Source organism: Nyctereutes procyonoides, unplaced genomic scaffold (assembly GCF_905146905.1).
Source record: "Nyctereutes procyonoides isolate TBG_1078 unplaced genomic scaffold, NYPRO_anot_genome, whole genome shotgun sequence".
In the NCBI taxonomy this organism is placed as follows: Eukaryota; Metazoa; Chordata; class Mammalia; order Carnivora; family Canidae; genus Nyctereutes; species Nyctereutes procyonoides.
The window spans coordinates 35,295,072-35,307,138 of NW_026575046.1; the positions used below are offsets into that span (position 1 = coordinate 35,295,072).

The following is a 12,067-nucleotide window of genomic DNA, read 5'->3' on the forward strand; positions in this document are numbered from 1 at the left end:
TTGAGGGAAATTAAGTTCTAGAGATGGATGGTAGTGATGGTTACACAGTAATGTGAATGTACTTAATGCCACAGAACTATACATTTAACAATGGTTACAGTGGTAAGTTTTATGTTATATATATTTGGCCACAATTGTTTAAACTACTCAGAAATTTAAAAAAAAAAACTAAGAAGCAGAATTCTTGCATCATCTCAAACTATCTCCTTCAAGATATTTACTAATTTTCCAAAGGGAAGATTAGTAACTTTACAATGGGGACACCATCTTAACCAAGCATCAAAGCTTAATGTCATCAAATGAGCATCAAATGAGCATCAAATGAGCATCAAAGCTTAAAGGTAATAATATTTATTCATTAACCCCTACTATGTATCTTCTGTGATATTATTGCCAAAATGTATATTCTCAATCTGATCATGAGAAAATATCAGATAAACCCCAATCAAATGGCATTCAAAAAAAACAAATGCGAACAACACTTTCCAAAAGCATCAGAGCATACAAGACAAAGACTGAAAAATGTTAGTGATTTGAATCTTAAAAAGATTAAGAAGATATGACAACTAAAAGCAAAGTGAGATTCCAAATGGAAACACAGAACAGAAAAAAGGAGCCTCTTGGAGAATCTGGTGACATCTGAATAAGTGTGTCATTCAGTTACTAGAATTGGACCAATGTTAATTTCCTGCATTTAATGATTATGTTATGGTTATATAAGATGTTAACATTAGGGAAATTGGGTCAAGGATATGCAGGAATTCTGCTTTTTCACTTACAGAAAAGTAATTATTTCAAAATAAAAATGCTTTGTTTTTTTTAAATGGACAGAATGGTTTTAAAAAGTGACAGGGACAAGGACTCTAGAGTCAGAAAGACCTGGGGTCCCAGTCCTGGCCCTGCTACTTACTAGCTGGCAATATTGGCAAGTTGCTTAATGTTTATAAGCCCGTTTCCCCATCTACATGATGGAGGAATATTAGAATTTACAGGATAGCATTTTTTAAGGATGATTCTTTACTGCCTAGGAAGAGCTTTGCATAGTTCCTTGTACTTAATAAAAAGATGAGGGAAAAAAAAGAAAAGAGAATGAGAGAAGCATAGAAATTTGGAGCTACAATGAGACATTCTCAGGGTGAATTTTTAGCAGCATTTCCTTTGGAGACTTGCCCCCAACTGCCCACCTAAGTCCTGGGTCAGTTACTTTAGGAAACTATAATATAGCACGTGTTCTTCTGGGAGATCTATTTTAAGAAATAGACTTTTCTTAAAAAAAGAATAAAGAAAAGAAAAGAAAAAAAGAAAGAGGGAAATAAATGGTAAGGAAAGGAAAAGAAATAAATAACATTTATGCCAGAATGTTAGCAGTGATTGTCTCCAAGTGGTGGGATTTTTCTGTTTTCATCTTTGTTGTTTATCTGTATCTTCTGGTTATCCAGTAATGAATGAACATATCTCATGGAAAAACTGGTTTGGGGTGTGTGTGGGTGTCCATGGCCTCTTCCCATCCCTTCAAAGGCACTGAATGTTCTTTTAGCTGAGAACAAAGTCAAAACAAGCAGTGAAAGCTGGTGTTTATCAGGTGAGGCCAGCAGCCCCCAGGAGAGTGGCAACTCCCTGTAAAGCCCGTGAAGAGGAGACCCCAGGGATGCTCCCACCTGTGGGGTGAGGAGGCCCCTACTGGCCTTGGCTGAAAAGCTTCTGCCTCTTGTGAGAAACAGCCTGAGGAATCTGCTCCATTCAGCCCTTCCCTCCACCTTAGAAGCTCTGTTCTGAGATGAGAAGGCGGCTCAATGCCAAGCTGGGCGGGTGGCAGAGATTTCTTAAGTCAGCCATCCTCATCCTACACAGTTGAGCAAATAGACTCTCGGAGAGATCCTATGCTGAATTTGAGGGCTGGCAGCTTGCAGGCTGTGTTTTGTTTAGGCTGCAGAGCACATTTGAAATTTTGAGCCAACATTTAACATTTGGAAGAATTTGAATAAAACTGCAGAAGCTTTGGCAACATCACACCAACCTTTCCAGATGGCAACAATTGTCTAGAAATGATTAGACTATCCCATCAGCCGGCTCTGCTCTCTTCAGCTTGTTGCCAGCCTCACTGGGGTACTTAATTCCTCTGTATGGCCTTCCACACTTCACTGCACCCGACTTTGAGACCCCCATTCTTCCTGCCTACCTGGGACCACAGAGCTAGTCAGCAGTCCAGGGTGGCCGACACTCAGGTTTTCTGGTTCCCATTCAAGAGCTCTTTCCTCTCCATTTGCCCCATTAGGTGTTTTATTTCCCCAGCTCTGCTTCTCCACGTTGCCCTCCGTAAACCAGCTTTACTATAGAAAACCGAGACCCTCTCAGAGATACCTGCACCACTCACGTGGCCTTTTAAACCACCAAGCCTGCTGCACTGAGCTCTGCATCCTAGAGCCAAGTGCCCTCTATGATTTAAAGGCCAGGAGAACATGGCTGATGCCAAAACAGGGCTTGGGTTACATAACAAAAACCTTGCTACTTTTGCATGGCAGAAGAGGTGGGCCTACATTTCCAGCAGCCCCACATCAGCAGCGCTGAGAACTTTCTCTTTTGGTCTCCCTTGTAAACACCGCCACACATTCGTGAGACTGTTAAAATCGCAACATTAGAACAGAAATTATCCCCAAGTTTTTCATTTGCAATTATCTTCCTGGTAACATGGCACCTCAGTGTGCTGAGGCACTTGATGAGCTTAGAAATAAAATCATTGGTGCTTACTCCATTTATTTGATTTATGTATTTATTTTATTTTACCCATCATAAATGAATGGGAACGAAATTAATAGTCCAGCTGGCTAGGCCCTAAGAGACAGAACCAGAGAGGTGATTCTGTGTTTCTGCCCTTCATTAACTTCATGGTGCACAGTGACTGGAAACTGATTCTTCCAGCTGTCATTCCAGAATTAAAAATCCAGATTTTGACCTTCTTTTGAAAGATGATGAGGTCTATCATCACTGAGCCCATTTTGAGAAGGCAGCACAACTATATGGAGTTGAGTAGCAGACTACCCTGTCCAGACAGACATTTTGCCACAGGCAGCCCAGCCTCAGGAATTCCTCCTGCTCCTGCCTGTCCCTCTTCCCTGAGCTGGGCTGGCCTATACAGCCATTTAAGTTTGCAAGCTCCGATCCAATTCCACACCCCCAATTTAGAGCCATAGAATCTCAGTTGCAGAAAGACAGAGCTCCAAAATTGGAAGCATGGTCTGGGGCCTCCACCTGGCCACACTCTGGACCCCAGCCAGCCTTAGGACACCTTGTGGCTGATGAGAATAAGATCGATTCAGTGGTGTGAGGCTGCATCCTGTGACCAACCTGAGCTCCAAATCCTAGCCCCTAAAGCTGTCCTGCCTCCTGGCCACCCTCTGGTGACCTGCCCTTGCCAGTGTTCCTTGAGTCTTTATATTGTCAAACTATCATTACTTTTCAAAGTGATTTCTTAGCAAATTGCTCCTTTATTCCAGGAAACCATGTCCTAGGGGCCCAGGATCACACACTAAACCAAGTTCTGTATTCCCTGTGTGACCTTGGGCAAATCACTTCACCCTCTGAGCCTCATTTGTCCCCTCTATAAGACAGGGGCTATCATACCCATCTCAAAAGAAGGCTTAACCACAATAATATGGGAGCGTCCTAGAGCATTACGAAGAGGCATGCCCTCTCTCTCTGCACAAGACTGTGCTTTGATCCTTTTTCATAGCAGCACTAAGGACGAGAGCCAGCCCAAAGGGTTTCAGTTTCCTTTTACTTGCCAGCAAATGCAGTGACCTGTTGTGTCTGCGTATTGGCCACTTTGCTCCCATTCTCTGCCCAAAGGTAGGGTTTCAAGCAGTCAGGGCCCACCCTCACGTGAGTCCTTGGTCCATGGCTTTCAACTGCACCTTTGCCAACATGTGCCCAGCCCTTGAGTGGGAGACACAGGAGGAATCCAAAGGAGGGGGCATTCTGTCCCCGGCTATTTGTAAAATTTCTACAGTGTATAGTGGTTAAGAATATGGACATCAGAGCCCAACTTCCTGAATTTGGAGTCAAGTGATTGAACTTCTCAAAACCTCAGTTTCTCCAGGCATAAAGTAAGGACAACTGTAACAGTGACCTTATAGGGGTTTTTGAACATTAAATGAGTTAAGACACATAAAGTGCTTAGGATACTGTTTGGTGTATAATACACTGAATCACATGAAACTACTAATATCTGATGGTATTTAAGCTAGAAAACCAGTAGTTTCATGTGGTCTGAGCTAACAGGAAGTACTTAGCAAACGGTAACCCTTACTTCTGATCGGTAGAGATCCAGCCTCTGGTGGTAGGCTGGCACACCTTCCTTTTGTTTACCTGTAGCGCTGAGACGCAGGCTTCTTCCTCCCCAATACGGAGACTGGAAAGCAAGCAGGCATGCTTTCCACCCAAGGGGGTACAGACCGGGTTTGCCCCCGGTCTGTGGAGCCTTCCCAGAGCCGGCCTGTGCAGCTTCCCTCGGCCCAGGCTGGGAACTCGTCCTCTGAAGAAGGGCGCGTGGTCGCGTGCCCCGTCTCCACGTCAGGCGGGAGGTTGTGTGAGGGCCTCTCCCCCGCACGAAGGGGGGCCGTCAGATTAAAGTGTGCGTGTGAAGTGTGCGTATACGTCCTCAGCGGCCGTGGGCTCTCTCTGGCAGGAGCTGGAGTGGCTGCTGGAGATCAACCGGCTCACGCACCGGCTGCTGTGTAAGCACATGACCCTGGACAGCTTCGACGCCATGTTCCGGGAGGCCAATCACAATGTGTCTGCCCCCTACGGCCGCATCACCCTCCACGTCTTCTGGGAGCTGAACTTCGACTTCCTCCCCAACTACTGCTACAATGGGTCCACCAACCGGTAAGGGAGTCCCTGGGTGAAGGGCGCGGGCATGGGCTGCGGGCCGGGGAAGCGGGTCCTTCCCACAGTAGGCATCTCGTGGAGTCAGTCCCTCCTGGCTGGAGGCTCTGTGCAGAGCCGGGGCTGCCACGGTGAGCAAGTCTGCCTCTTCCAGCCTTCAGGCTAGAGGACAATGCAGGCAATCCGACAGTCCCCTGATAAATGTACTGTTAGAAAGAGTGAATTTGGAGATGGAGGAAAACCCCAGTCATGAGCGAGAAAACACCACCACCTGATCCAGCCTGGGAAGTGACGGGAACCTCAAGAGAGGCTTCCTCCTCTGAGAAGTCATGCTTGAGTAGAGATGTGAAGGATGAGTAGGAATAAAAAAAGTGAAGAGACGGGAGAAGAATATCCCAGGCAAAATCTCCAAGGAGTGGAGAGCTCAGTGAGGGTGTAACAGATGGGATGGGGAATGGTGCCATGAAAGATAATATAGGACCTGGGAGGAAGCAGGAGCCGCGCTGTGCACTACTCCACAGGCCAGGATAGGATTAAGCATGGTGCTTTATGATCAGATGGTACTTTTAAAAAAAAAATTTATTTATTTATTCATGAGAGACACACACAGAGGAGGCAGAGACACAGGCAGAGGGAGAAGCAGGCACCTTGCAGGGAGCCCGATATGGGACTCAATCCCCAGACCCCAGGATCGTGCCCAGAGCTGAAGGCAGATGCTCAACCACTGAGCCACCCAGGTGTCCCTCAGATGGTGCTTTTATGAGGACATCCATATACACGAATACATTCAGGCAGAATAGGCACATGTATGTGTGATGAAGTGGCATATGTCTCCTGCAAGGTGTACACAGTGCTGTATCGAGCACCAAGGTGAGGAGAAGACCTTATCCCTTATCATCACAAAGGTTCAAAACCTGACAGAAGAGGGGAGATGTATTCATGCACAAAACAAGTCTGTTAGGTTATACAAACATGTATGTGTTTACAGGTCCTCTCTGTACCCTCAGAGCCTGGCTTACAGCCAGTATTAAATAAGTATGTGTTGAATGAATTGAAAGGTCTGGGAGGAAACACAGATGAACATGAATCCATACACTTAGCAAGACAGGCTTCTGGTTCTGTAAAGATTTGGGACTTTTAATCCTCTTGAGCAGAGGTCTGCAAGCTATCGCCCACAAGCCACATCTTGTTGCCAACTGTTTCTATATAACCCATGCACAAAGAATGCTATTGACAGTTTTGAATAGTTGGGGGAAAAAATCCAGAGAAGAATTATAGTTTGATGACAAGTGAAAATCATTTGAAATTCGTAAAGTTTTATTGGAACCCAGCCATGCTCATTCATCTACAATTGTTTATGGGTGCTTTCACACTATCAGCAGAGCTGAGTAATGGTGACAGAGACCATCTGGCTTGCAAAGCTGGGAATACTTCCTATCTGGGCCTTTATAGAAAGAGCTTGTGGAACCCTGCTTGTAAGAAGCCACACTGGGGGTGGAGGGAAGGATCTGGAGCCCCAAAGAAGGCCATTTTCAGGCCCAGCCAATTGTCACTTGGTTGCCTGCTATTCTCGTGAGCAGCCATAGCCCAGAGTCTAGCTTGAGAATCTGGACTACAGTTTTCCCATTAGGGAAGGGAGACAGTAGGTAAATGAATGGGAGTGTATGATAAGAGTTTAGTATCTTTATAGACAACCACCTAGAAACAGTTTGCTTGTACCTGGTCAGGAAGGGCTCTGGCTAGGCTGCGTCCCTTGAAGAATGCCCTAGGACCTGGTTAATTCCTGCCCCCTCTCTATTCCTCTACTAGTTTTGTTCGAACTGCCATTCCTTTCACCCAAGAACCGCAAAGAGATAAACCCGCCAACGTTCAGCCTTATTACCTCTATGGATCCAAGGTGAGTAGTCTTGCCTGCGTCCTATTCCTAAGAGAACTTGTCAACAAAAGCAAATAGGAAAAGTGTTCCCCAAATCAGAAAAGTAAAATGGTATGGAGATTAGAGAGGCAGCAGAGAGATCCAGGCAGAAACAACTGCGAGTATATTCATCTTTATTTGTGCACAACTAGCAAGGGTGAGGGTGAGTGCAGACCTGGTAGGGGAGTGGTTCCTGGGTGGGAATTATTTGGGGGCAACTTCACTGAGGTGAGCGGAAAAGTAGGTATGTGGGGCTTCTCGTCTTCATCCTGTCTCCTGTTGCTCAGTTGATTCACTGCAATATGGTCCTGTGATTCTGGGATTTGGGTTCCAGAAAGGTGAGGAATTTGCAGACAGGAAGCAATTGGGAAGGTGGAGTTTTGAAAGAAATCCCAGATTTTTGGAGCTAGAGTCAAGAAGCAGGTCATCTCCCATCACTTTGCTGCTTTGTTCATAATACACATCCTGACACTAACCAGGCCTCCCAGAGGGAGCCCTGTTCTAGACTTTCAGTCCTTTGTCATTCATTAAACAGACATTTATTAAGTGCCCACAGTAGGCCAGACATTGGGCTAGATTCTGCATGCTAGGGATATATCAGAGATTAAAGCAGACATCATTACCCTCCACAAATTTCTACACCCATGGTGGGGACGGGGGCAGTGTTCACAAAGTCTCACCAACATGTGATGTATATAGGAGATGCCTTTCTTACCCTGTAGGTTTGAAAGGGAAGAATGCCACTGCAAGAGTAAAACTTGCCAACAATAACAAAACCAACATTTTTCTTTGTGATGGACTAGAAATGGCCACCTTTGACCCGATTTTCAAAAAGTAAGCACAGATACACTTTGAAGAAGAACTGACTGAATACATATGAGAAAAGGTTGAGGAGCCCAAGATTGGGAAGTGTGAATCAGTGAGCTCCCATCACTTGGGCCTAATGCTGGGCTTAGAAGGTCTTAGGTTGATGCTGGGACAGTGCAGGTGTCCTCTGGTAGGACAACCAGTCTGCTCAAGGCAACTTTCTCAAATCACAGGACACTCAGAGCCAGCATTTTGAATAATTCACAGATGTGTCACTGAAAAACACTGACTCACAAAGTAAGAACAACACCTCCCTTTCAAATCTCTTTCAAGCCTTGTAATTATAATTGGAGAAAGACACATTTTTACATTGATGCTAATATGCCTTCAATACCTTCTGCTTTCCCATTTTCCTTTTTGTCAAAGCTAAGAGAGCAGACCTTAAGTTCAGAGTTTTTAGTAAGCAATAGGATCTAAGTCAAACTTAATATGATTTTGTTTTTATTATATTTATTCCTATGTCGCTAATACTTAGAGCAGGAAGGTGCTGGTTTTAATTTATGGAGTCATATAAGCCTATCTTTTAAAGTAAGTTTAAGTTTTAAAAATGAGTCCATTTAAAGAAAAATATTGTTAATAATAGTAAAGATAGTCTATGGTTTAAACAAAATGGAGGTGGGGTATGAGGTGGTATGTGGTTGCCTGAAAGCTGGAAAACACTCTAGAGCAAGGCTTCTCAACGTTTCCAAAATAACCCCCTTCCCCAAGAGCAGAGGAGACTAGACATCTGCCTCAGCTGATTGGAAGCATAACCTGCAGAGCCCATCTTCAACTCAAAAGTTTCCTCCAAGTATTGTATTTTATTAAGCCATGCAAATTTTGCTTTCTTTGCCATAATATATTCATGTTTGTCTTAACGTTAAAGTAATGTTTTTAGTTCCTAACTGGGCTCCCCTAAATGGACACTCCTAAGAGATGCCATGTTTCTCCTTTGGCATACCCTGGGGGTATATGCTTTTTAGCTTGAGAAGCTTTGTCACAGGACATTCATCCAACCAGTGTGATCCACAAGAGCACAGACAGTTGAGGGGAAGCCAATGAGTAGTCTAGAGACACATTTTTACCAAAGATCTACTATATGGAGGGCTTTAAGCTACACAGTATAGGTTGCCTCCTCCATACTACCTCTCACTCCCTAAAATGAGGCAGTATGGCAGGATGATCACCACCGCCCCTCAGTAAGGCACCCACATCAGGGACATCCTGATTGGCCGCGTCCTCGTCAGCTGCATCATCCTGGTCGGCTTCACCTTCAGCTTCTGGTTCGGCTTCAGCTCCGGAGTTCTTGCGTGGCATTTCCACCAGGGGGAGCCCCTGCAGGTCTTCCTCTCTCTGACCAAGAGCCGGGGCCTCCTCTGGCCATCGCACCAACCCATTGGCTTCCTCCATGTGGCCGGCTCTGTAGGACCATCGAGGCTCATGACAACGGATGCACCAGAACTGGAGGCAAATGAAAGCTAAGACGGCTGTGAAGCAAGCCAGCAGAATGGCCATCAACACCCACAGGGAGATTTGGGGGTCTACAAGGGAACTTCCAGCAGCCAGTGGGCTCTTATCCAGGGTATGGAACATGGTGCAGTAGTGCCTATAGGGGAAGGCAGCCTTCTTGCAGCTGATACACAGGAAGTAGAGCGTAGAAGGGGCGAGGTGTTCCAGCACCACAGAGCTGATTGTTCGAGGCACTTTCTCCTCGTGATGGAAGCTGTAGCGAAGATAGCCGGAGAAGATGCTGTTCCAGTTGGGCCTGTACATAATATGGTAATAGTCCTCCAAGCAGGGCTCTGAGGATGACCAGGAAATGATGGCTCCTGTATAAGAAACGTTCCCAACCTCGATGTTCATCCTGATTCTAGAACCAGAATCAAAGTGAAAAATGACATCCCCTTGTTTAAGTATTTAGTTGCAATATTCATAACCACGATTTAGTGAACATTCCAGATGGGGACTGACATTGCCCCTGTTTTACAAAGAAGTGGAGGTCAAGAGGTTACATTACTCAGCAAAGGCGTAGCTAAGAAATAGCAGAACAAAAGTTCAAATCGGGGCTGTCTCATATCAAAGCCTGTGGCCTTCAGGCCTGAGAAAGGTGCGCCCATATCCCCCAGGTTCATCCTGCCCTAGCTCAGATCCTTTAGGTACAACATTGTTTCCAACCCTTTAAAAAACGAAGAAAGGCAGTAAAAGAAATCAGACCACATGCCCATATTAGTCACCACAGCTCTGTTCCCTCCAAGTCAGACAATTATATCCCCTACAGTATCCCTTCTGGACCTTCTGCTTCTGCTCCAAGTGCTCAGCCATCTAGAACATTCTGCCCACTGCTTTTTAGCCTCCCGGTTCTGTTGCCCATGAAAGAGGAGATTCGCGTCATCACTTCTTGGCAGCTGATTTCTCCCCAAAGCCTCTGCTCATGTTTTGTTTCTCTGTTTGTTTGTTCAAAGCCAAAGGTACCCAGAAAATCAGTTGTATAGGTAAAGACAGTCAGCTCCTAATGCCGGCATAACTGCTACTATTTAATGTCTCTGGTACTATGAGTGTTAATAATGATACTAATCAACAGCAGTTAGTGAGTGGTGGCTGTGTCACATCTCGTATGTGTCATGCTAGATGCTCACATACTGTAATACATTCCCTTTAATCTTCACACCCTCTGAGCTAGATCCCCATTTTACAGATGAGCAATCTGAGGTCACTTGGCTAGTAAGTAGACTCAAAGCCACTTAACTGCTAGATTTCCAAATGCAAGGCTTCTGGGTTTAGTTACAGAACATTATTGCAAAATGAGGTGCTGGTACTAAGACCTAGTTGCTGTTTTTCCACAAATCAAATTAGCCCTCTTTAGACTACCAGCCCTCCTGCTTTGATAAGAGAGCACCATCTTCAAGCTTTTTAGTTTCTCTTAAATGCTATCTCTTTGAGAGACAGAGAACTTCCTCTCCAGTGAATTTCCCCTGATTTAAAATTCAGGGACAGCCATATTCATTCAACCTGTGTATGTTCACATACGGGTCTCACCCAGCCCTGTTCCCTGCCCTTCCTGTCTCATGTGAAATACAGAAGCCTTCGTTTTAGATTTTAATGACCCAGTAAAAACCCATCAACCAGATCTGAACCTGAATTGGATGTGAAGCCAAACTGATTTCTATCACAAGCTGCTCTCTCCCCTTCCTGCTTCCCTCTGACCTTCTATTTTCATGCCTGTGTTCCTAGAGGAGGTGGGTTGCAGAGAGATGCACTGAGCGATTTTTCAATCCTGGTTTTTCTTCTCTAAGGATGACAGTGAACTGACATGTTCAGGAAGGGGAATAGTTCCCTTCTGTTTGGTTGGAAATTTCTTCCCAGAAACATAGTGAATAATAAAAGAGACAAGACAGGTGTGCTCAGATCCCTCCCGGGAAGGTCATTGCAAAGGAGACCTTTACGTTCCCTTCGTCATTGTCCTTTCTCATGACCTCCCCCACCCACACCACCCCACACATCCTTGTAAACGCTTCTGACCACAATGAAAAGAGTTTAATTCATTACTTATAATAAGAGGCAATGGCCTTTGTACAACCCTTCCATCAGGGGTGATCAGGAATCCCGTTTTATTGTCATGAATTTTTTGTTCTGTTTGCTATGCATCTGCTGCTGACTGGCTCTGCAGACTGAGTTCTCTACAGCAGACATTTTTAAGAGCTTTCTGGCAAGACACTGTAGCAGCATCCTCAGCTTTTGGGACCAGATCAAGCTTCCTTATTTGCTTTTCTTTCTCTGCTTCTGTTTCTAAATTCCCCCTATTTTTAGCTATTCATATTACCATTGCCTGGCCCTCCTCCAAGAAGAGTGTGAAAGGAAAAACCATTTCCATTTCCAAGAAGAGCCATGTATGTCCCTTACCTGATGCTCGCGGTGGGTCTGGTTAGAACGCAGTCTGCAGAGGCAGAGACAGAGTGGACCAAAGCTGAAGGAATGGAGCCTTCTCGCCTCCTCTGCTCTGGGCTCTCCTTGATGCCTCTCTCGCCACTGTCTGAGTAATCCCACTGTCGCCCCCAACGCTCACATTATTCATTTCTTCAGATCAGCATCATTCACCATGGCAACCAGCAGGCATCTGTACGCACGATGCTTTCAGGGACCAGTCTGGAAAGGCTTTTGCCCACTGAGAGGAGCTCTCATTCCTTTGGCCAAAAAAAGGCAAACAGTCTCCGGCAAACCGATCCTCAGAATGGGACTGATTCTTCCAAGGCTGCCAAATTTTCTCTCTAATTGGCTGGTGATCATTTTTTGCCCCGTCTAGACCCTCTTTGGACAATGGCCAAATGCAAAGACGCCCTTCTCAGTTATCCTACAATTAAAATAGTAATTTTATCCCAAGCCATCCCACCTCTACATCATCTTCTTTCTTCATTTTTATCTCCT

General features: G+C 45.2%; 2 protein-coding genes across 5 annotated transcripts in view; one reads left to right on the top strand and one right to left on the bottom strand.

Moving 5' to 3' along the window:
- Positions 1 to 12,067, top strand: part of CYFIP2 (cytoplasmic FMR1 interacting protein 2) — a 124,364-nt gene that overhangs the window by 63,416 nt on the left and 48,881 nt on the right. For all 4 annotated transcript variants that reach the window (XM_055325158.1, XM_055325159.1, XM_055325161.1 and 1 more), the window contains exons 22-23: positions 4,685 to 4,884; positions 6,694 to 6,781. In XM_055325158.1, the coding sequence (XP_055181133.1) occupies positions 4,685 to 4,884; positions 6,694 to 6,781 (288 nt within the window). The remainder of the gene's footprint in view (positions 1 to 4,684; positions 4,885 to 6,693; positions 6,782 to 12,067) is intronic.
- On the bottom strand, positions 6,938 to 11,793 carry FNDC9 (fibronectin type III domain containing 9). Its single transcript, XM_055325163.1, has 2 exons — positions 11,546 to 11,793; positions 6,938 to 9,515 (listed from the first exon to the last, which is right to left on the bottom strand). Exon 2 carries the CDS (start codon positions 9,506 to 9,508, stop codon positions 8,795 to 8,797), a length of 714 nt encoding a protein of 237 aa, XP_055181138.1. The 5' UTR covers positions 9,509 to 9,515; positions 11,546 to 11,793; the 3' UTR covers positions 6,938 to 8,794.

Coding starts and splice junctions, on each gene's coding strand:
- FNDC9 (XM_055325163.1), bottom strand. CDS start 9,508: ATGAACATCGAGGTTGGGAACGTTTCTTATACAGGAGCCATCATTTCC.